Here is a 26,597-nt window from a genome sequence, read left to right on the forward strand (position 1 = left end):
CCATTGTCTCCATCGCCACACCTTCCTCCATCACATTCCTAGGTAGCCTCTACTGCCCCGACCAAACCCTCAACCCCGCTGACATCTCCAACCTTACACAACATCTCAAAGCCCTCCCAGTCAGCCGAAACAAGCGTTTCTCCCTTGTACTAGGGGGCGACCTAAATGCCAAACATAACACCTGGTATAACACCACTATAAATGCCAATGGCAATAGGTTAGCCAACTGGTACTCACAACACTCCCACCCTCTACAGCTCACCCTCCTCCCCACCAACCAACCCACCTACCACAGGCAAAATACCCACTCCTTCATCGACCTCTTCCTGGTAAGGAACCACCTTCTCGTACACCCCAGCACGCCTACCTCCCACCAAGACCTCCCAACCATCCCCGGCTTGAGCGACCATGACGGAGTGGTTCTCCACTTCAATATCACCGACCGCCTCCCCAAATCCCAGCCTAAATTCCTTCCCAACTACGCTGCCACTAACTGGCAACGCCTCAACTACAACCTAGCCGACAAACTCTCCACCATCCGCCTCCCGTCCAATCCGTCTCCTACCGAAATCGATTCAGCCGTGGAAAAACTCACGGAATCCACACAGAAGGCTTGCGACGAAACCATCCCTCTCAGACCACTAAACTACCAGGGCCTAATCACCCTGCCACCACACATCCTAGACCTCATCAAACAAAAATCAACCCTACGACGCCAACTCCACAGGCACAGGTACGCTCCTCAATTTAACTTCCTCAAGTCACAAATCCACTCCCTCACACAACGCATCCAATCCCAGATCCAGACGCTATACGCTGATCACTACGCGGTAAAGCATGCGAACATCTCGCTTAATCAGCAAACATGCAATAAACTCCGGGGTACCTGCCCCCGACTAGCCAAACCCCGCTCAGCCAGCGTCCTCCCACACAACACCTCACCCAAAGCCCACGCCGACCTGATTGCTAACAGCTTTCTAGCCGCCCACCACACCACCCAACATTTGTCCGACCCACCCACAGAAACAGCGGTGCGCCAACACATACACAACATCACTACCACGCCAGCCATCCACACCGAATTCCCGATCCCACCATCCGAACCTACAACACCCTACTGCTTACCAATACAAGCCGTCACACCCCAAACAGTTGAATCCATTATCCTCTCTCGAAACAATAAAAAATCTACGGGACCCGACCACATCCCCATCATCATCCTCAAAAAATGCGCCAAAACCCTAAGCCCCTTTCTCGCCCAACTCTTCAATCAATGCCTCCTCTCTGCACACTTTCCCACCCCATGGAAACGAGCCCACATCGTCCCAATCCTAAAAAAGGACCAGCCTTCAGCTTCCCCGGGCAGCTACCGCCCCATCTCCCTCCTCAACGTGACATCGAAAATTTTCGAACACGTCATCCACGATATCATGCTCCAACACATCACCGACCACGCCATTATCCCCCCCTTCCAGTTTGCCAACAGGCGCGGCCACGGCACCTCACATGCCCTCCTAGTCCTCAAAACCGACATCCTATCCCAACTAAACAACAACATCCCCACCACAGCTTGCCTCCTCGATATCCAGAAAGCCTTCGACGCGGTCTGGCACGACGGCCTCACCTACAAACTCTCCCACACTTTCAAATTCCACCCACAATTATGCAAACTCATCCTTAACTACCTGTCTGATCGCCAATCCTTAGTCCGTATCCACGATACCCTGTCCGACCCTTACAGTCCTCCCGCAGGCATCCCCCAAGGTTCAGTTCTGTCAGCAACCCTCTTCTCCCTATACACCGCCGATATCCCGCTCCAGCACCCTACCAACTCCCCCCAAGCAGTCAAAACCATCCAATACGCTGACGATTTGATCCTTTACACCTCTTCCCGGAGAATAAAATCCGCCCAAAACCGCATCAATACCTCAATCCAAACCCTCAACAAATTCCTCCAATCCTGGAAACTCCTACTCAACCCCTGCAAATGCGAAGCCATCGTCTTCCGCGGTAGAGCCACCTTTACCCGCAAGATGCTGGCCGACACCCGCAACCTCACTATCAAGATCGGACCTTCTACCATTCCCTCCGTCAAATCTACTAAATACCTGGGAATAACCCTCAATACCCGCCTATCACCCATACCCCAGGTAAATTCCATCATTTCAAAGACCCTAACAGGACTAAAAACCCTATGGCCCATCCTTAAGAAAGACTCCGCCATCCTCCCCAAAGTGAAACTCTACTGCTATAAGCAGCTAATCCGTCCCTTAATTACATATGGATTCGTCGCATGGTGTGACGTCTCCTCAGCTCAAATGGAGCGCCTTCGGGTACGCGAAAGGAGGTTCTTCCGCCTCTCCCTTTCCCAGTCCAATATCCACTCCAACCAAGCTGTCTACGACGAGGTAAAGTGCTCCCGCATAGACCAGATCCTCCTTACCTCACTAACCAAATTCCTCATCAAATGTCAAGCCCATGAAAACAACCTCATCCAGTTTTACTCCCACATACGCAACCATAACACTAACCCCACATACCGCCACCATCCCCTCCCTTCAGACCTCCTAACCCTTTCCTCCCAAAACAGCAGTTATCGCGGCGGGAAGATGATCATATTCAACCGCCCATACGATCGACATCGCCCTGGCCTCGTCTACTCCACCGCCCAATAACACCACCTTCCCCTATATGTATCCTTCCTCCATCCATTCATGCAACACAATTATCCAACGAACAAACAACAACATAAGAGGGGTTTTTCCTGACTTTCCCCTCTATAGCATTAGCCATAGGATAAATTAATACCACCGTAAATTAAGTCTAGTATTAAGCAAAATGTTAATTTCTAGGTAAAGTTAAGCTGTTAGAGATAAGTCTAGTATTAATTTTAGTCATAAACTACCTGTAACAAAATCAAACAAAATAAATTGAATGTGTTAAGAAAAAAGGAGCAAACGCCGGAAATCAAAGGAGGACGAAAAAGGAAGTTTTATACGATGCAAGAACATTAAGTTCCCAATATGGGAGCAGAGGAGGAAAAAAACGTCCATGCGTCATGTGGCGAAATCATGCGAGAAACGCAGGTGACACCTTTTCAAAATAAGCTACTCGAGAATACGGACAAAAGGGGTAGGGACGGAATTAGTGAGCTTCTTGATACACAGTAAGCTGAGCCGGCGATAGTTCCGGGAAACGTTGGCAGTGCTTCGATTACGAGCTCAATAATAAAATAGGAAGAGTCTGCAGTTCATAAACCCGAGTAATGGATAAAAGTAGTGAACAAATAAATGAAAAGAAGATTCGTTCGGATATAATCTTTTTTTCTAAGAAAGGAGATATGTTTTACCTTCGCAAAGTTAAAGCCGATCCCGAATTAATAGACCAGAGCGGTAATCTGAGTCGTACTAGGCGTACGGACAAAGAGGATCTGATATTGCCGCTAAACAAATCCAGCGAGAAGGAATAGATAATTTTCACGGCCAGGTGGAAAAAAGAGAGAAATGGAAGCTCTAAAACAGTAGGTAGTAATCGAGTGAAAAGACCTAGACGAGGTTACATCGCGGGAGCATACCTGTGTTGTGCTAAAGAAACAATTTAACCTTAGCGAAATAGAAAAAGTGTGATAAAGAGGATGACGAAGGCGTATGGAGATACACACATAAATTATTAGCTTGCCGATGGAATCAGCGGTTAAACTGATTAGCACAGAAGAGAAAGGCTGAGTCGTGTGCCGTCAGGGAATAAGAGTCTCCCAATAGATGCCACAGATGCCTCAATTTCGGTAATTTTGCAGCAGCATGCATTAACAAGAACGATAGGTCGAAAGGGTGCAGAAAGTATGGAAAAGAGGACCATCTTATCAAAAATTGCATTAGAGATCCACGATGCATATTGTGCTTGGGGAAAAGGGTGTGGGCAGCTACCACGTTGTTGGCAATGGCAGGTGGGAGCTGAATTGTAGGACAAGCTACAAATGAGGTAGATACAACTATTGCGAGGCAGTTCAAGGTCCGCTCCCACAAATGATTCAGGAGGCGAATGTGAACGTGGCGTTCATCTGCAAACCTTGCCGAAATTAGGTGGTGCAACGTAAGTGAAAGACTCATCTGGAAATGCGTCGATATGCGCAAGTCATACACGAAACAATGGAATTCCCGGGAGCCGACTTTGTAAGGGCAAAAGTCAACGGCGTCCATTTCTACAGTTGTTACACTCCTCCTAGGGCAACATTAGTGTAATATGAGGAGATGCAGCTTACAAAAACTGTTCCGCTCGAAACGTCTCACCATAGGGTCAAAGCGCTTACTGTACAAGACAATGATCTTGCCAGTCTTCATGTATTCCTCGGAGACTTGGGTTCTTAGCAAGAAGAATTGCGAACTCTTGGCCGCGAGAAGAATCCTTCGAAGAATTTTTGGCCCCCTACATGAGGATGGACGATTCCGTAGCCTACATAACGACGAAATCTATGAACGATAGCATGACCGTCCGGTTGTGGATAAAATCCGGCTCAATAGGTTACGGTGGGCGGGTCACTTAACCCGTATGGATGAGGATGATCCAGCCCGGAAAGTCTATAAGGGCAATATCTATGGTAGAAAAAGAAGACGAAGTAGACCCTGCTTGAGATGGAGCGATGGCGTAGGTCAGGACGCCAGACAACTTTTAGGGATATCGAATTGCTGGACCTTGGCGCAAAACCGGGATGTCTGGAGTTCCTTATTCAGGCAGACCTAGACCGGATACCGGTTGTTGCGCCGTTGATGATGATGATGCTAGACAACGCGATGTTGGGCGCTAGAGATCACAGTCCTAAATTTATTGCCGGCAACTTTAACGCTTGGGCCCTAGACTGCGGAAGTCGAGTGATGAACATTATGGGAAAAATCGCGGAGCTGGACATCGTACTAGCGAACTTGGGATGCGAGGGAAGATGTGGCGAGTGAGTGAATACTGCACCTACAGTGACCACCACGCCATCTTACCCGACGACAGTCGAATGCACAACACAAGTGGAAAAACCAAAGTCAACTATCTGGCTGATCCATTCGAGCTTTCGAAAAGGAGGCATTAGCCTTAGAAGGATGTCACAACCCAAATGGAAAGGCGCTAGAAACGTGAATCAGCTATGCCAACAGATAACTGAGGCATGCGACTATAATCTCGCGACGGCGTTTACATCACAGTAAGAAACCAAATTACTGGTGAAGCGAGGAAATTTCACTGCCGTCATCGTCTCTGCGGGTGAGTTTTTGCCAAAAAACAATAGGGAAGCCAGAACATCGGTAGATGAAGAAAAAATATCACGATCTTCGAAGTAGCAGTAACAGGAAACCAACAGTTTCGGCAGGATGTCTTCCCAATACCGGGCGTGACCGATGGGGAACCACGAGAGATCTGTCGATAAACTGAGATAATAAGGTTTCGCGATTGAACAGGATTGCAAACGAAGCCTCCAAGTTGGCTGTTAAAATCATAGTTCATAAGCACATTTAAATCGTGTATGGCGGAAGGAGTGTTTCTCGCCTAGTGGAAAATGCAGAGGTTGGTTCTGCTACCGAAGCAACAAAAACTGCCTGACGCACCCTCTTTATATCGCTCTATCGGTCTATTAGACACTATTAGGAAGATGTTGCAGAGGGTGATATACGGCTAGTTCCGTTTGTCGAGCTAGCAACGATCATCGACAACATATGATAGTAATATATTATTATTAACTTCATTTGACCTAGATTTCACATATACGCGTCAATAATATTTGTTTTTTTAGATTTTTACATTGGGTAGTTTCCAAACATGGATCCTGTCTCAATTTATATCCACAATTTTTGACCCCTTACTCCGGAATTTGTAGCTGATGTTAAATCTGAGAGTTGCTTTTTAAGGCACTGATCGACACCTTTCGTTGGATACCCCACATGGCCATATTGGGAGAGAACAAATTTTGTTCCCCTATCTTTGCTTGCTCCTACTGTACTATTTTTACAAGCTTAGGGTAATATATTATACTGAAAAATCATTCAAAAATGCATCTATATCGGGTTAATAATTGTAGACTATAATCGGCATTCGAAATTCGGCAAATAAGGGCCAAAGTCAGATGCTAGCCACTCATCACATATTTTTTAACTAGAGCAACCATGTTCCTCTCATTGCCATCAGGAATAGCATATAAGGAGTCCTCGCCTATTCTTTAGGAACATTTCATCGATATTCCAAATAGGTATCGTAATATAAAGACAGCCTACTGCATCTCGGTAGACAGACGAATGTATTACCATAGCTTGGATAAACATTAGAAGCACAATATCTTAAAAAAGACAATCTATAAGTCCTCTAGGCATTCATAAAATACAATGACGATCCAATTTGAATGAAATTATAATAAGTTCGTGCATGAAAACACGTTAACTATGCTTTCCACAAAGGAACAGTAACGTTTATGCCGGTAATCACTTTGCCGATAAATCAATAGAGCGAATAACGATAAACGAACTATTACATTATCAATGAATTCATCCAAATATAATTTTCTCCGGCTTCTAGAGAACGGTTCATTAGTTCTCCCAAACCTTGCGTGATTCCCTACAACGTTCAGAAAAAGGAAAATGAGGGGCTATTAAAACCCATTTTATCTGAAAGTCAAGAGAATGAACGAATACCGATAAATGAGATCCGATATTTTCTACAAAGAGAAAAAGACACTTAATCGTTAAACAAACTCACCTGTGTCCTTTTCGATGTCCACCAGTCGCATTTTGTTCACATCCATCGGTGTTGGGAGGAGCATCGTTCGACATACCTGCCCCAGTCAGTTGCAGGCCATTTGATTGTTGCGGTGCTCCAGCTGTTTGGGGCATTTTCGAAGCTATAAATTGAGCCTAGATTTCCGTTTATCATAACATTTGGTTGGTATCTGCAAGGGAAGAGTTGTTTTTTATGATTATTAGGGCAGTAATAAACAAGGATTTATGAGGATATTGACATTTACAATAATTTTTATCCGAAATTTTTAAATCTAAAAACAGAAAAATTGCTGGTATTTTTGTTACTGGGCTTATTCTCCAAAAGCAACATAAATTTAAGAACTGGAATGATTTTGGGCATGAGTTTAATTTTGACACGGGTGAAATATTCAAAAGTCAAAATTCAGATTCATTGTCGGGTTTTATTGAGTCACTGTCATTGTCACTGATTTATTACAAAAAGTCATTGGCGTATATTTACCGAACCCACCTAGGAAACATTGATGTGACCTTAAGAATATAATAGATAAGACCTTGCACTTATAATGCACCTGCACAATTAGCGGAGCAATTTAACTATTTTTATAGTAATAAAGCCTTCTTATCTAACGACAAGGAGTTCAAAACTGAAAACCATTTTCTATTACAAATGCACGCCGAAAGGTAACGTGAATATTGAAATTTAACCACTCAAAAGCAATCACCATATACGGATGCAATACAAGGTTGTTCCCGTCAAATAAACTTTCTCCTTTGAAATCATGACTATATACTTGTGGACTTTCTATAATGAGTGTTAGTCTATGTTCTAAGCGGATAATGCGCGTTGCAGAGGGTGGCGGTGGGTGTGCAAATAATTCCTGCTAGCCACTCCAAAAGGACGGAGAAAGAAATATTCTGTATTATATATAGTTTGCCTTCTAATTCGTTTCGGAATATCAAAATGCATTTCCCTGATGGAAAGTATACATATGGTAGCAAAGGTACATTCGTACGTATGCAAATCACTAGCCATAAAACCATTCTTTTGCCAACCTATGGCTGCCAAGTTGACTCATTCCTTAGAAACTTTAATAGGCTACCACTCAAGTGCTAGTGCACGATGGCGATGTTCATGTCATTCACCAGCAATTTTTTTTTATTTACTACTAGCATGCAATGAGTCACTGTGGAATTGAAACGGATGAAAATATGAAGTTTAAAATTGATGAAAAATACTTTCGAATGTTATTTTGAGAAAGTTTTAAATTAGAGATTTTATAGAATTCCCCAAATAGAATTTCAGACAATTCCTGATATTGATATCAGTAAAGATACATTCCACATTTAATAAATGTGGCTTTCCAATTGGCAAGGGCAAAAATTAAGAGAAAATTTACCACTGTTGTCTGAAATACGTTTTCTTATACGCAATAAAATTGTTTAGCTGCTTTTTTTATCTTCCCACGGAGTGTTAATACAATAGTTGGAAAGACAATTTATAGTATTTTTAAAATTACTAGGTAAGTGTCTCGGAAACAAAATGCTTCTAGAAAAAGTATGATAACTGATACTATGGAAATAAAGCTACCTTCTTTGGTCATCCTACTTTGTGAAACTGCAAGTCGTCTGTTTTTTGTGTTTTTGAAAAATTAGGTGTTAACCTAAAACAGAGTGGTCCGTTTCTTCCCAATTGGTCCGGTGTAAGGACTTCCTCAATTCCTAAACAACAAATTTAATTCTGTTTCCGCCGACTTCAGCGTAAGCTTACTGGTCAATTTTGGCCTGAATATATAATAATTCATACTTATGTTAGGTTTATGAATGTACAATGGGCAAAATGAGTGAAGTGATTACAATGTATTACTTCATTCGCTGTCTGTAAAATGTGATCAATTTTCTAGGCGATGTGAACTAACACACATCGGGGATAGTGTGATGAAAATAAAACATAAGAACAAGCTAATTAAAAATAAAATAAAGGAACAAAAGAAAGAAGAGACTGTAAAGGAAGATCGGTGTAGCAGACGTGATGTTAGAATGACAAAATTATGGTCCATGGCAATAACTGGTGGACTGATGAAATTTTTAAATGAAATCTGTCAGTCCAACTGGAATGAGTATAATGCAGTTGTCATTGTAATGTTAGTCGAAACATGACTTCCGAATGGTTTGGATGTTTAAATCCATGCGACGAAAACTATTTTTTGTCGTTTTGTTTATACTAACACGTCATTCCATCAGTCCATTTTTGACAAATTGACTTATAGCAGACGGATGAAATACTGATCGTGTAACGGACGGTTCCTCCGAACTGTCAAATTAACTTCATTCTAATTCAGATAAATATAACTGTACATTGTAAAAACGGTACTCAACATACATAGCTTATATGTACACACTTATGTTTTTGTGCCTGAAGTAAATCGGAAATATGTGTACGATCACTTTATGTACGTGCATGTATAGTATATATAAGTATAATATTCGGTAATAGGCCATGTTTATTTGTTTAGAGTGAACATAATATCTACGTCTGTAATATGTACATTTTTCTTGTAGTTTGAAAAAAAAATGAAGGAATATTTTGGGTTTTTAGCTACTTACGAATGGAAAAACGTGCGTAGAAAGTCTCTCACATAAAATGAACATTAAAACTTTATACCCGAGGCGGTAGCTTCCGGTATTCCGACTTGATCCACCTTTAAGGGGGTCATCCCGTGACTTTCCGCATTAGAAAAGGCAATATGTCTTTTTACGCCAAAATATTAGTTTCCCCTGCTCAATTACCATATCGGTTGAAAAAACCGTTCATTCATTAATTATAATGCTTTAGAACTGAATTCTCATAACGTGGGAATGAAAACGCAGTGATTCATTGATGCTCCATGTGGCATCACTGTGAGGGGGTTATTTGAGTCCTATCTACGTGAAAACATTCGGTTCGATGGTTGTTACTTGTTACTTCTTAAGTAATCAATCCAAGAAAAAAGGGAAATGGTTACGTGAAAGGACAATCATTCAATTTACCTTGTGTTTCTGCAGTAGTGGTAGCGAGCTATAGAGCAGAATATGACAACAACGGTCCAGAAACAAGAGGGTGTCAAAACCGAAAGGTTAGACTGTTATTTATCATATATTAAATATCATCATCATCAACGGCGAAACAACGGGTATCCGGTCTAGGATTGCCTTAATAAAGAACTCCAGACACCCTGGTTTTGCGCAGAGGCCCGCCAATTCAACATCCCTAAAAGCTGTCTGGCGTTCCGACCTACGCCATCGCTCCATCTCAGACAGAGTCTGCCTCGTCTTCTTTTTTTACTATAGATATTGCCCTTATAGACTTCCCGGGCTGGATTATCCTCATCCGTACCGATTGGGTGACTCGTCTGCCGCAACCTATTGAGCCGGATTTTATCCACAACCAGACGGTCGTGGTATCACTCATAGATTTCTTCGTTATGTAGGGGGCCAAAAATTCTTCGGAGGATTCTTCTCTCGAACGCGGCCAAGAGTTCGCAGCTTTTTTGGCAAAAAACCCAAATCTCCGAGGAATACATAAGGACTGCCAAGATCATAGTCTTGTACAGTAAGAGCTTCGAAAATATGGTGAGACGTTTCGAGCGAAACAATTTTTGTAAGCTGAAATAGGCTCGGTTGGCTGCCAACAACCGTGCGCGGATTTCATCGTCATAGCTGTTATCGGTTGTGATTTTCGACCCTAGACTAGTACTAATAGTAAATACACCAAGTAGAATAATATTGTGTTAATGTTGGCGCCAAGGCCTGTCTCCACCGAATTGGTGTTTCCTGTTCACTCCTTGGTGGAATATAAGGAATCCAGCGAAGTTTTTACGGAATTATTTATGCAGCAAGCCACGAAACAATATTTCACCGTCCTTCTTGACATTTCACACACGAAATTAATTTTGACATTTGACACCATAGAAGCATTGAAATTCTTTCCGTCATTAGTGAAAATAATCCCCGCGTCTATTGTATCCAGATATTTTTTGATTCGGAAATTATAGTGTTAAACAGGTAAGATGTTATAAGTCAGATTGCGAATGGTGCTCAATTTTCGCCCTTTTAGGAAAATTACTCGCTAAAAGAGCGAGAAATGAAGGAAATGGGCGATGTTATCGGACTGAAAAATTTTTTACATATACTCAAGATATTATTAAATATGGGGTGAAAAAAGCGCATTTGTATCTTTATTTATTTCTTTAAAAAAAAACCCAAAAATAGCGAAACAAGTCGGGAAACCGGAAGCTGGAACATTTGAGTGGACATTTGTGTCATTAGTACCTAGCACGTAATATATGCGTATATTATCTGAGAATATCCACTTTCGCGTGATACTGACAGACATTTGACATTTGAATTGCACAGAAGCGACGACTTTGACCTATTATAACTTCGTTAGCAATAGTGCAATTTTCACCAAATTAGGTAGGATCATGCTCTATGTTATTATTTATATTGCTGCATGATTCTAGGATGAACTTAAAGGGCGTCTTGCATTTAATTACTAAAATTATAATAATACTCGATTATTAACTTTATTTGAATTGATATCGGTATGCAAGGTATTGGCATATAGATGGATATATTTGATGAAAAAAAAATTTACATCCTACCCCCCCATTCACATAAAAATTCGACGTAGAATGATGTAACTCATATTCTATGGGTGAACGTTCACAGCTCCCACTTTTTGGTGTCAATCGTCATTGCTATTTCCGAGAAAAATGCGTGCGACTGACGGACACACAGTAAATTGATTTTAATAAGGTTTTGTTTTACAGAAAACCTTCAATAAGCGCCTTCCTAACGGGACGACTTGCTTAAGCTTTTCTCACTGCTACAGGTCCGCATAACATCGAGATACGACTTGGGGTAAGTAAGTGATGAAATAATCAAAGATGTTTTGATTTGTCAACCGATAATAAAAGGATGTTTAAGATGATTCTAGAACCAAATATTTTGTTAGCTCAACCGCTTAGTGCTTTTGATTTTCTCCGCTGGATAATCAATCAATAAAATACTCGTTCAAATCGCTCGGTTATTGGTTTCATTTGCGGAGGAAGCTTCATTCCAAGTTAAATAGCAAACAGTGTATATTCGTAGATACGAAGTTTCTCTGATCTCTGCCACTCGAATCAAAACTCTATAGTTCTTCCATTGAACAAAATATGACATCATAACCACGCAGCAGTGCTACTTAACCAGACAAATAACAAAGCAGCGATGTATGGCTGATTGCAGCTATTTGTAGCTTGGTTAGCACTTTCAGCCCCATTGTGCAGTCTAACTGGTTGTTTGAAGGAATCCATTATCTTTTCGATACAATGAAGACAGAACAGAATTGGACATGTCTTTTCTCTGGAGGATCATTCAATGAGCAATAGAAGCCGGAATTGTGCGTTAATGAAGAATGAGGAATATTCCAAGATAATTTACAACTTCGTGAACATGATACTAAACAAACCTCTTATGTTTCCAGCGATCTCTCAATATGGTATCCACAAAAATAAACATAGTAAGACGGTGTGAGCTTTGTAAGACATTGGAGAACATTTCCACTAAATGCTAAGTTGATGCTTTGCGCCATGCCTAGTTGTGTCCCCTTTTAACGCTGGTATAAATTTAAAATCCCTTCAATTTTTCATGGCACCATCTTTAGGTTTCTCCACAACACTTTCTTGCCGACTTTATGTGATGAATGAAAATGAGAAGCGTTTGAAGGAGATGTATGCATTGTATTAAAAGCCTGTCACTTGTCAGCGACGACATGAACTTATTTCGAGTGCAGGTTGTTATGTGAGAGCAGACTCTTGGTGTGTTCATAAGTAGTCGGTACTTTGGCTTGGCGGATATTATGTATGTACACATTGTCTTCACCTGACCGAATCCGGTCCGTTTTCAAGTAGACAGAAAGACAGGCAAACAACACAACACGAAGAAGTGCAAAAGTACTTTTCAGGATGTGTTCTCTCTTTAACTTTTTGCTATTGTTTTTAGCCTTCTATTAGCACGTAGGCGATTCTTGTACAATTTTTTTTTCATGGGCTTTTAAGAATTGGAATAATTTTAGCATATCTTGTCGCTTTCATGCTCACCGATTTAGTAAGCAATTTGTTATTTTAAGCGTGTTAAGTCTTCACCGACAAGTCATGTACATCTTGTACACGTAGTACTTAAAGTTCCTTTGTTAAATCGGTGCAAGCAACGAGACTATATTACTCGTACTTGTGGTTTACACAATGGCGGAATTAAATTTAGTTTCATATCCAACCATTAAAGCATTAAAGGAGCTTTGTATTTTCGAAATTACTCAGTTCGTAAAAGGTTCAGATGTGTCAACTTTTATCTCTAAGGGTATTATAGTGAGTAGGAGATAATCAAGTTGGGACATTCTGCTCGATAGAAATTAGCAAAGCCAATATAAGGAGATGTAAGAAAATGAAATGTTATTCTTTGAAAATTCACCCTTCAACGTTTACTGCCTCGGTTGTTCTCTATTAATAACGACAGTTTCACAGAAACATTTTTAGAAGTTGAGAATCTTCCAGCGAAGGATCGAAAAGTTAATAGGGACGTCAGCACTGTCATTTACGTAAATCAATTCTGAATTTTATTCATAAATTCCGGTCTGTGATGAATTAGTGATATCATGACAGTAATTCCGGGTCGATCATGCAATTTCGATTTTTTAGGCTGAGGTGTAAGCGGTCCTAAGGACAACAACCGGGGTGATTGAAGAGCGGTTGAAGGGCAGGCTCTTTGCAATCTGTAGCGATAGTCAAGTTGCATTGGAGGCGTTGAGCAGTCCTTTGGTCACTTCAAAAATCATCCAGAAATATAGTTCGATGGTTCTATTTCTAGATTCAATACAATGGAACTGCTGTGGGTACCTGGTCATTTCAGATGCCTTAGCAAAAGAGGGAACATACGGTAAAGTTTATCCTGACGAAAAGCAAAAAGACTCGCAGGAGCATTTTAGACATTCTGACTGGCCAAAATTCACTGTGTATATATTCAGAATAGGAATTTTCCAGGATGATACGCGTCCATTCTGTAATGAGGAAGCGGGATCCACGGAGCACTTTCTATGTGAGTACCTCGTCTATGGACGCATCCGACATCAGATTTTTGGTGTTGATATGGTCCAATTTGCAGCGGGTAGCATCATATCCATTAACGCAAATCCTGCGATACATAAAGGAATCTGGGATATACTATTGCATGGAAGAACTGGGTACAATGGGCCACTAGCGTTGGAGTGTTCAGAGGTTTTACCTCTCTGCCACCTCACACGCACACACATCACTTGATACTACAGCTGGGTTTAGCCACATCATAACAGATGATAGATTACTGCAGGAGTTTAAAAGGACCGTTTTGCTTTGAAAGTATTCAAGGGTCTTAGATGATTTAGTTTTTATTACTTGATTTATAGTGTATAATATTTAATAATAATATGAAAAATATAACTCCGCCGCAACCAATCCCAAGCACGGTTGTGAAATCAAGAGGGATGGATAGCTTCAGTCTGAATGGTTGCACGCCACCATAGCGCCTCAGGGGTGGGTGAGAAAAGTGCAGGAACTTTGCAGTCATGCAGATTACTCACTGAGGAAGGTATCACCACATCTGTTAGTTAGGTTTAAAATGCAAAACTATCGAATGAGAAGAAGGAGAAAGTTGAAGTCCGGTACGGATAACTGGTGGGAGTCATCTGACTTGATGAATGGTTCGGGCTCCCGTAATGAATCGCAGGATAAAGTGGACCCTTGTTGCATCAGAGATTCGTCGAGAATTCCCCGTAATTCACGCACGTGACTGTGTAGCAAGTCACAGACCAGTACCGCTTTATTACTCGCAGCGACACAATCCCGACCGTCATCAGAGAGCGTGTTCGACTTAAGGTCATCACGGAAACTGGTGACCAAGAGTCGATGGGGGCAGAGGTGACGGCATCAACAATACCATGCTGCACTGCAGACAACAGTTGCAGTACTCGCCACAGCACTCTTCTCCACCATACAACTAAGTCTCCGCTGAGGTTCGGGACAAATTCTAAAGAATGCGTATAGAATTCTCGGAAGTGGTTCCTTTGCATAAATCCGGTATTTTCAAGTTCAATGCATCTCCTGCAACGCCGAGAATTCTATATCGAACCAATGATGAGATTGCATCTCGACTGTATGCTGATATGTTGCTACTGCAACAACAGTCACTTGTGTATTGTGGTGCAGTTGCGGCTGCTAGATTACACAGTCAGCAGATTCGCTTTCATATTATTGGTTTGAGTAACTAAAGAGATCCACCGTGGAAAATTCAACTGGAACGTCAGCATGACCCATTAAGGCAACATATTGCCAGGCTCATTCTAATCAGTACTGGCAATAGCAGAAGACGGGTGAAAAAAAAAGATCGGAGGGTCCACTGGAACTATGCCATCCCAGTGAGACATCCGTAGTTGAAATTCTGAAGACAGTAAGGCTTGCAGTTTGGTTGCAAACCGAAATGGTGAATTGAGATTCGCACAAATATATGTGTATACAATGAGGGACTATTCCCTATTTAGAAGCTTAAATGTTTATATGTATGTGTATGCGTATTTCGTAAGTGGTGATTATTTATATGCAGGCAATGTCTGAGTCATCTGCCAAACCACCTGTTTGCTTCAGACACAGACATCTATCTGCCCGTCTGACACAGACTAAGACAGGTTTGAAAATATCTTTCAAGTGTATATGTACATACTTTTTTGTCTACATCTGCATCGCCTTTTAATTCTTTTATTGGATATTAAGTCCAATTCCACCATACGTACGTACAACATGATCAGATTATTAAGCCGCTCATATTCGCTGCACTTGAAAATATTAATCCAACAGAATTCGTATTCGTACTCGAAAATACGAATACATTCGTATTCACTTTCGTACGTGAGAATACAGTCGTATTCATTATCACTTGTGTAAATACCAAAATATTCACTTCTTCGAATACGAATGTATTCGTATTCATAGAAAATCGTCGAACGAATTTATTCGTATTCACGGATACAAATATGCCCAGCACTGCCAGACAGTACAGTTTTCGGTGACGGATGCGAAAGAATATTGAGGCGGACTTTGGGGGTTACTTGCCCAGCACGCTGAGTGGATCACCGCCGAAGACACTAGCCATGCCACTACGCCTGGCATGAATTTTGCGGATACGGTGGATATTACTGAAGAGAAGGTTCGGCGAGCCATAAACAGCTCGAAGAACTGAAGGACCCACACCAGGGTCGGTTGCAGAATATCTGGTATATTCTCGGCCGGAGAAATTTCCACCTAACCTCACTGCGGGAATTATTCACCTTGTCCCTAAAAAGGACACAATGCAGGAACCCGCAGACACAAGACCGATTGCTTACCAACCCCCTACAAATTCACAACGTCCATTATTATTGGAAGGGTCAATGCGCACCGTACCGAGGAGCAGAATGGTTGCCGAGTTGGGTCAAGGGATTACAAAGAGCAATTTATTATCGACTCGGTAGTAGAGGCGGACGTAGAGGCCAAAGAAACCTCTCTAGTTGCTGTCTCGATTATGCCAAGGATTTCGACAGGGTCCCGCATACCTAGCTGATCGATGTCCTACGTTTGTATCGCATTAATCAATGCGATACAAACTAATAAACTTCTTGGCGACAGTCATGGAAGGTTGGCATACAACTTTATCAGGCCGTTCATCTGAGGGTACTAATATCTCAGAGCCCATTCGTATACGGAGGGCATCTTCCAGAGGAATTCGTTGAACCCCCTTTCATTGCTACTGAATGATGCTAGAAGGCATAGTTTTGCCTACGTGCTTAGTGCGAGCTGACGTACTTGATGTACTTAGATGATATTAAGCTTCTTAGAAGCTTGTTGCGAATAGTAGATATGTTTAGCCGTGATATTCCAATGGAATTTGGAATAGACAAGTATCGAATCCAAGCCAACCGCAAAGGTCATCACGAGCCGCATGTCGGACATAGCATTGGTGACCTCCACATCGGAGCTATGATCGAGGCAGATTTCCACAATTACCTAGGAATGCTCGAGTTGGTGCTCTGAAGGGTGCTCTGCTGTCCGAATTCCCGCGACGTGTAAAGCTGGTACTGAAAACGGATCTCTCATGGAAGAATAAAATAAGCGCATTGAATGTATTCCTATCCCTTCACTGGCTCATGCATTCGGAATATTGCGCCGTGGATGAAAATCGATGAAAACGTCCAGCGGCGGATACGGACAACGATGTCCAAATTCCAAATGCATCATCCAAACTCTGCCGTGGAGCGGATGAACCTGCCTCGTGACAGCGGAGGTAGGGGCGTGATTGACACATTGACAAGTCGACTCTCTACCAGCTTATTTTTCCAGCAAAGAGCAGATGAGTCCCTTGCATGCGGCTATTTGTAAGGTAGACCGTGGGCTGCATCCACTTAACGTCAAGGATTGATGTTTCAATCCTCAGAGTGGGGTGAAGTCAAGCCAAGAGCGGATCGATGAATGGAAGTCGAAAGCAATGCACGGTAAACACCTGAATTATCTTTGGCAACCATTTGTCGATTTGCATTTGTTGAATGGATGACTGTCTGCTGGGAAGCTCGTTGATGAGACGGAGGGATTTATGTATGGCATTCAGGACTTGATCGCCACCTGAGCTTATAAAAAGCTAATAATTAAAGTGCGGGTGGAAAACGACCAGTGTAGAATGTGTTTTTCAGCGTTAGAGACGATGGGCCATCTCATTTCTGGCTGCGCTTTAATGACACCGGTACAATACACGAACAAGCAATGCAGTATGTAAGGCGATTCATCAAAAACTTGCTTACAAGCATGGGCTGATCATGGGAACAAGTGTGGTTAACCCATATGAGGCGTAGGCAGTACAGTTCTGCTTACCTGTATAGCATGCATTGACACGGGCAAGTTCAAACTCATCGCCACATACTACACAACAAGCCTGACGTGCTGTTAGTGGACAAGACGAGTCGCTCCGCGTATATTATTGATGTTGCTATCCCCCATAATAGCAACATTGAATGAAAATACGTGGAAAAGAAGATGAACTCATGACTCACTGGCTCGGGAAATCAAAGAAATTTGGCGTCGCGAGAAAGTGGTTGTAGTTCCCATAATATTGTCAGCAACAGATATTGTACCTAAATCCATCACCGCTTCCCTTGATGCCCTAGGACCCTCACACAGTCTAGTTCAAACCATGCAGAAGTATACCATTCTGCACACGTGCTCAATGTTGTGGGGAATTCTCGGTGGATTCTCGCATTAACCTACCACCAGCGTCCTTTTGTCTTTTGAGTAAGTAGGATCGTCCGAACCTAAATTCTTGGCACTTAGTGCTAATATTAGGTAAAATACGGCATCTTCCGAGATTGTGACAACTCGGAAAGCAAAAATAATAACTCAACGTTTAGTTTTATTTTATGTTTGATATATCGTAATATAACGCGTACTTCACTACTGTCAGATCTATTACGGATCTTAGACAAAAAGTGCCATATTTGAATTCAGTACGTAAAGTTCGAAATACGGCGGAATCAAAATTGCTGTTGGCCTGTGTAATTTATTATTTAAACCACTAGCAATTATACTTACATAATTACATAAAAACCATTGGAAATTTTTCTAGAAATCTTTAAGCCAATAAAAAATAAGTTTTATTCAAGCCTCTTATCAAAGGACGATAGTAGAAACATGTGGGATTTTATATAATAGGAAATGGTTAACTTTCGTTATTATATTCATTTGATAGAACAAACGATTTAGATTGATTTTGTTTTTGGATATAAACTTTCTCTGTTCGTGTTGCACTAATTTGTAACCTTAATTGGAAAGGAATTGCTTTGCATACCAATCCTTATTTCATACCAAATTTGTTTCCATTAACTTCGGGTACGGATTGCATCGTGGTTCCTGGTGAGGAAATCAATTTTCATTGATTCTCCTTGTTTGTACAACCACTTCCTCTCTTTTATCCCCACACCAATTTTTCTGTGCACTATAAATTCTTTGATTCATGACTTTTTCATGTACAAATAGAGTAGTTTTCTTCGCTGAGTTTTTTGTTCCTTTTCCTGCTACTTTCATCACTTTCTTTGCTATTGGCTCCATTTCACCTGTGAACATACAGCATGGTATCATGCCATGTTGCAGAGAAGAGGCCGAAGGAAAAATTAGGTTAGGGAGGTTTTATGTGCCGACGACAAAGTACAGAATAACGTTCCCTGTGCATACATATGTTCGTTTATTGGATGCTTACTGCGCCATTATTTAGGTTGCGGCTCTATTGATTTAGTCCTGGCACGTCGTCCTATCTACTACCAGTAGCAGTGACCGACATTGTTTCAAAAACAATTTTGGCTAGAAATTAGACAATGGACTATATGCTCTGGTTAATGTGGTATGTGGTATATAAATTTTCATTAATGTTTAATCGGAAGTGCTTTCATAGGACGGTTAGCTTGTATGTTCCAAGGAAAGACCAGTATAATTATAAAATCAATAACATGTTGTGTTTATCCGTTAAGTTCATTCATTTGGTCCTATTGCATTAACAAAGGGGAAACAGAACTCAATGGTGAAACATATTATTGGGAGAAAACCAACCTCCACTTAGGACTTGTCTTCAACAATTAAAGTTAGTTTAGATTGTCCTATTCCGGCTGTCATACAAAAGGCAACGAAATTAATTACAAAATGAGAAAATGTCCTTTCCCTTCTTTTGACATTGAATAATATTGTAATGTAAAAGGAAACGTGAGTGAGACCGGTCTGTTTCGCTGGTTGTCATAGAAGAAGAAAAACTTAAAGAGATCTAAAAAATAAAGTTAAAGATGACTTGCCCGCGATTTGAAAATCGAGAAGGTTGATCGAGCGACGGTTTTCCTTTTGAAGGATTGATTTGGTAATGTTCGTATACACTGGCATACACCAAATTTAACGTTATCTTTCTTCTTTATTATAAATATGCACACCCCCATGAAAATACGAGACATCGCAATGAGCTTCCTAACGACTTCTTTTAACGTCGCCATAAACTCTCTTATGGGACGTAGCGCATCAGCCACGCCTACATACTACCGGTATCGATTCCATTGTATCGCATAGACCGCAATAACGTTGACGAATTTTTTCAATGTCTGATCTACCCACTGCCACTTCCCGCTTCTGATCAACACCTTGCAACTTCGAGTAACAATGGCACTCTTTTCATGTCTTACTTCCATATACTAGCATAGAGAGAAGATTGATGCAAAGCAGCCTGAATTGATGTTGAGGTAGCTTCATTTCCAGATTTTGGATAAAATAGCGAAGCATATTAGGCTTACATTTTTGCAAGCAAATTATTGTTTAAGAGTGAGAAGCATTGAACAATCTTGAGGTGAGATAACGTAAAAAAATTAAATGACATGTGGACAAAACTGTCCATGTTTTGTCTGGAAACGGAATGGAAGGGTGATCAGAAGATCAGATCAGAATTTGTCGAACTTACCAAACAATTAAATTTAGAAATGGATGTTAGTTGCATTTAAACTCTGGTGGGTTCATTGATGAAACTGATTTTTTGACCCAGTTCAATCAGAAGACCAAATGACTGTTGAAAATTTTGTTGGGTACTCACTTTCCGATAAAGCAAAAAATTCGGGGAAGCGAGGAACAAAATGCAGCTGTGAAATGACAATTGTATGTTGCTGAGAGCAGAGTAAAGTCAAACAAGTCGGGAAACCGGAAGCTAGACGCTTCAAGTATGAACGGTTTTGTATATTTCTTTTTTAAAGAGATTTGAGTGTGCATTTGTCCCATTAGTATGGAGCATGTAATATATGCATATATTATGTGAAAATATCCTCTTTCAAGTGATAATGACATTCAAAGTCGTAAATTTGCACAAAAGCGACAGCTTTGACCTATTATAACTTTGTTAGGAATAGTGCGATTTTCACCAAATTTGGTGGGATCATGCCCTATGCTGTATCCTAAATTTCGTGATTCTAGGGTGAACTTAAAGGCAGTTTTCCCGCCAATTACTAAAAATTATAGTAACGTACTATTATTAACTTTATTTGAACAGGTATCGGTATTTCGGAGCCTAGACGCCCTTCAGTAGTAGCTTCTTGATTATTTTCAGATTTTTGAGTAGGGTAGTTTCTGAGAATGGGTCCGTTAAAGAAATGATCACTTTCAACCCCCTGCACTCCCCACCTTTCCAACAAATGTCAATACTAATACCGACTTCAAAAAGTACTAACCGAGACCTTTAATTTGATACCATACATGACTATATTTGATGAAAAAAATGTACACTCCTCTTTTGCATGTACGGGGACCCCCTTAAATTCGACGTAAAAGGATGTAACTCACTATATGCGCGAGCGTTCACAGTTCCCACCATTCTACCAAATTTGGCGTCAATCGCTATAACCGTCTGCGAAAAAACTACGTGCGACGGACAGACAAACAGACCGATTTTAATAAGGTTAAAAATTCAAATCAATTTTTCCGTCGAAAATGAATATATTTTTTAAATTTTGCCATTCTGCGGGAAAAAAAATTATAATCATGTGTACTTCACTAGCTACATTCATGTAGTGCTTGAAAAAAATTGTTTATGTTTGCAGATGGTGATCCAAGGGACTTCTACCGGCCGCTACGGAGAATCTTCGAAAAATCTTGAATTGTTTCTGCGCTTCTACAGCCGCCGTTTCATGAAAAAGTGTCGGTTCTAAAATGTTTTTTTATTCCTAAAGAGTTCCTGAAGCAATTGGTAAATGGTTGTGGTTGTTTGGGGACTATAATTTAAAAATGAATTCACAGAAAAATTTAAAAAAAAAAAACCCTTTTTTGGGCTCCAAACGCATATAACTCCTTAACATATTACGAAAACAACTTCTTCCTATATTTTTTCTTGAATTCTCCAAGATTTCATTGCACTACTTTTCTTCTAAACTATTTGCTTTGGTTTCAACAACAACAAAATTTATGAGCACCAATTTCAGACCGTGTTGCATGAGGTGATCATTATATTTTCGGACAGATTGCTTTAGATCAGATTTATTAAAATTTGACCGTAGGATATTTGCAAGATTCAGACGTTAAAAACGCGGGGAAAATTCTAAAAAGGGGGAAACCTAAACGACTACACAACTATGCAGAATTTTGAAGAAGCTTACTTCAGTAAGCGATTTTTGGGTCTTCTAGCATACCTCATTCGTGAAAATTTGTTGCATGTATAGAGCTTATGACACCTACCAGACCGAACAATAATTTATTTTGCAAAAATGTATTCATAGAAGTATTTTTAACAGAAGCTGGAATTTCCACTGGTTCTCTGGCAATAAATTTGGATTGTATGATCATGAGATTGGACTATATGTTCAAAGAAATTCCAGAGCATTTCAAGTAAAAAAACGTCCCTATTTTTGTCACGCTTATCTCTGAAAAGCAACCTTCATTTGATCACAGACAGTACAATAATGAAAGAATTAAACATTACTTGTTATTATGGGCAATCTATTTGTATAAAAAAACGCTTTGAATCTCAATTACGGAAATTCCCTGATGCGTAAACGTCTTTTGTTTGCTTACAGGCGGCAGATAGACACAAGCCTCAACACAGCCAAGGGATTGTCTCAGTCCAAGATAGATTAAGAAGCGGTAAACAAATTTGGAGGCGATCGATTTTTTTCTGTTCGAGCAGCTTGAAACACTGAGCCGGAATCCTAGTCAAACATAGCTCATCCCGGATGATTATGTGAATATTTTGGATGGTGATGTCAACTGGTGAAGCAGCCACAAACAGCTCCAGTGATTAAACGAACTGTGGCAAATTCGTTTTTGCCCGGCGATCTTAAACTCCATTTACACTCCCTTCATAAATAGTTTCGTGCTCATAAACACAACACGTAGGACCAAAAGGCTGGTTATTTCTTTACTCTAAAATCCAACCCCATCGAATTGGGAAGAGCAAAAGCGCTGAAGCTCTGTTGTGGTACAACATTTTAGCGTCGAAGGAGAGTTCACTCAGTAAAATAATAGAGTTTATATCCCTTTACCCAGTGGAAGCCAGAGGCGAGGTTCAAAGAGTGAACGACCAGCACCCGATTTTTGAAATGATTTAGTACGAAATTTCTTGAAATGTTTGTGAGGGAAGCGATAAAACCACAACAAAAGTTTATGAAAAAAATTATCTGGAATTAGTTTTGAAATGTTTGAGCACCATCTTCTTTATTGGATATTGTCCCAGGGTACTAAGCTGTAACTATACAGCTTATAAGTCGAAGTAACCTCAAAGATCTAAGCCTAAATTTGGCCTTTGTTGAGCTCTTATCTGAATTGGTCAATTAACAATGTTGAACCCGAATACGACATGCCAATTTGAAATCGTTTAACCGAAGCATTATGGAAAATGTGGCAAAACCTCCATTAAAATAATACTTAACATATATCTATCACTAAAGGGACTAGAGTATTTATCCACATATACCAAAAATAAAGAGATCTTTTTCCCACAAACATTACACTGAATTTCTTTCCAGAACTTATTTATGCGAAAGAAACTTTATTTATTGACTTTGAAATCACCGTTCGAATTCTATCTACTGTAAGACTTGTCACACTTCCTCCTTCTATACAAGGTGAGAACGCCGTTGTCAACGATTCTTTGTCGGAGCGCGTCACGCACTTCCAAAGCGCTTGGTTGAGACCATAGTGCAAAGTGAGTTTAGTCAAGCTCAAGGCTTTCTTAGGACGAAAACGGTGGAGATGGACAGGAGAGACCTCAGCGTAGCTATTGCTCCTAAATTGAATAGAGCCATCCCGATCCCAGATTTGAATCCTACAATCAACAGGGGAGTGTTTAAAGTGGGAAGTTGGTCTCGGAACAATGGTTATATCTCTACCAGAAAAATACTTCCGAATTAAGATAGCCCCCACAAGCAATCATTTATGCTATTTCCTTCTCCTCGCATTTCACCCAGAAAGATATATGCATCCAAGCAAAGTCTGTAAAAGTTATTCGAAAGAGCAAAATTTCTAAAACATGATATTGTGCTATTACTAACTTTATTTATGTAAATATTGAAACGGGATGTAATTTGAGGCCTAGATTTCATATAGATACATCATTGTGATTATTTTAGATTTTTCGGTTGGATAGGTCCTGAGATCGAGACCTGCTTGACATTTGGAGCTCATATCTTGAACCTTCACTCCCCCGTGTTTCACTTAATAACAGAAATAAGATTAGTTTCGTAAAGTACTAATGAGTCCTTTCATTTCACACCCCACATGACCATATTATGCGCAAAAAATTTTGACATATGCGCGAGCATATTCACTTTAGTGTCCAGTATAGCCTTAAATCTTCTTTATATACTACCAAGATGATCCCTGCACACATTTGCGGAAATGTCCCAACAAGGAGGATGCTTTTTTATCCACAACTCTTTCTTACTTCCCGTCTTGTCAGTAATCGATCTCTTTAAGGCTCCCCATAGGTGGCCTATAGAGTTGAGGTCTGCAGACTGTGGGAGCAACTCAAGAATCGTAATACGGTAGAATCCCGATAATTTGTGTGGTCAAGGGGCTGACTATTTGGTACGAAATATCGTGAGTGCAAAATAAAGAAAATTAACTCTGAGGACCGGCAAATTTATACGAAATAGCCGGGATGTTTTGCTGGATATTCGCAGTATATACATAAAATTTTTTTGTAGACTCCGGGAGTTCGGCTCTCAAAATATCAATATACGATGTTCCAGTCCTCTTTTTGGGGATTTTGTCAACTGTTCTAATGCCTCTGCCCATCATACATCTCCCCACTATTACGAAACCGTCTCCAAATTGAATAGGACAGTTAATTTTGGACTCGTCGAACCAGAACACTTTACCTAAGGTCGTCAGTTCACTGCGAATACTTTCTTGAGAAATATAGACGTTGTTTCTTCCTCTTAAACAGATGCTTGTAGCGTTCGGCGATTTTTCCAGCTGATATGGTCACATTGAAATCTGAATTAATACCATTTAATTTGAACTAAATTTTTAACCATTACGCAAATTTTTTCTTTCATTGTCTTTAAAAACAGTTGCTAGCCTACATCCTCTCTTATTTTCGGCTAAAAGATAATCCACTATTTTTAAGCGGATTCTACTAATTAAACCCAATATTACGCTTGTCAAAAATGAGATTCATCGATGAAGCACAACATTTCTTTGAAAGTCTTTTATTTTTTTGCAGATTTTGGTGATCTAGTAATTGGTTGTTGGTTCCCATTTCATGCCGACAAATATTATTTAACTGATTCATTTCCACTATGATTTACTTTTTTTTTTGTTTTCTATACTGAATTGGTCAAAGGATAGTATAGGTCCCAGGGTGAAACGTGGAGTGGTACCCACGATGGAGCATAAAACCTGGGAAACCCCTGCTGAACCAACACCAACAGCTCTACTACCAAACTCTATCTCCACCTCCACGTCGCGACCGCTGGAAGCTCTTTCTTAACGAAAAGCTGCAGACGGAGAAGGATGAAGGCGCGTCTCCCACGCCTAAAAACGGGGAAAATTGTACCAACTGGTCCTTCAGGGTGGGGGTTGGGTAGGGCCTACAACCCTTCACGGAAACAACTTGTTACGAAGCCACAACAGGAGCCTAGGATTGGACGGATTACACAACGACAACGAAATAACGATTTGCGCATTTTCTCGTGGAACATGCGCTCCCTGTACAGAGACGAGTTGCTGAGCAGCTAGCCGATACTTTGCCCCAATATAGAGCTGATGTAACACCGTTACAGGAGATGCGTTGGACAGGGACCGGTTTCCTGGAGAAGAGCCGCTACACTATATATAATATTATAGTGGCCATCCAGTAAACCATGTGCTCGGAGTAGGTTTCTTTGTCAGCGAAAAAACGAAATCTGTTGTTATCGGCTTTAAAAACATAAGCGAACGGCTATGCATTTTGCGCTTGCGAGCCAAATTAAGAGGCATACGCTTCATTAACGTTCAGTAAGCAGAACGAACCCTCGAAGCCTGTGATATGATATGAAAATCATACTTGAAGATTTTAACAACCAAGTAGGGAAGGGGCCCGTATTCAGGCGATACGTTGACTCCCCTAGCTTACACCAAAATACAAATGATAACGGACTGCGGATTATTCAATTAGCAGTGTCACACAAAATGGTTGCTAGAAGTACCTGGTTTACGCGGGAACGCCGCCACCTCTGCGGATTATTTAATTAGCAGTGTCACACAAAATGGTTGCTAGAAGTACCTGGTTTACGCTGGAACGCCGCCACCTCTAGCCTTGATAAATGTCAGAACATATAGGGGGATCAATATAGACTGGGATCACTATCTCGTTGGCATGGTGCTCCGAGCTCGAATAATGACACCACCCAGAATAGCCTCTGACAATTAGGTGAGAGTTAACACTGAAGCCATCCACAACACAGCCCTCCGGGCAGGAAAATTTACTTCACAGACGGAAAAAGGAAGCCTGGGAGAACCAACAAGTCTGTGAGCTAGAAAAGTACAGGGAGCAATCGCACCAGGCGCGCAGGTTTTACCAACAAGTCAGCAGGATGAAGCCTTATCCACGTTGATGCTCATCCTGCCAAGACAAAGAGGGAAATCTGATTTCCGACAGAATGGACATATTGGAGCGATGGGTTGAGTACTTTGATGAAATATTGAACCAGAACATCGGCGAGGTGGAGGTCTCGCCAAATGAAGACGACGGACAAATACTGCCCCCACCAAGTATAGGAGAAACAGTCCGTGCAATTTATCAGCT

General features: G+C 40.9%; 1 protein-coding gene across 2 annotated transcripts in view; it reads right to left on the bottom strand.

Moving 5' to 3' along the window:
* Nucleotides 1-26,597, bottom strand: part of LOC119652599 (solute carrier organic anion transporter family member 5A1) — a 176,462-nt gene that overhangs the window by 44,053 nt on the left and 105,812 nt on the right. For both annotated transcript variants that reach the window (XM_038056828.1, XM_038056827.1), the window contains exon 3: nucleotides 6,730-6,919. In XM_038056828.1, coding sequence (XP_037912756.1) covers nucleotides 6,730-6,863 — 134 coding nt within the window. In that variant the 5' untranslated portion in view covers nucleotides 6,864-6,919. The remainder of the gene's footprint in view (nucleotides 1-6,729; nucleotides 6,920-26,597) is intronic.

Source organism: Hermetia illucens, chromosome 3 (genome assembly GCF_905115235.1).
Source record: "Hermetia illucens chromosome 3, iHerIll2.2.curated.20191125, whole genome shotgun sequence".
Classification (NCBI taxonomy): domain Eukaryota; kingdom Metazoa; phylum Arthropoda; class Insecta; order Diptera; family Stratiomyidae; genus Hermetia; species Hermetia illucens.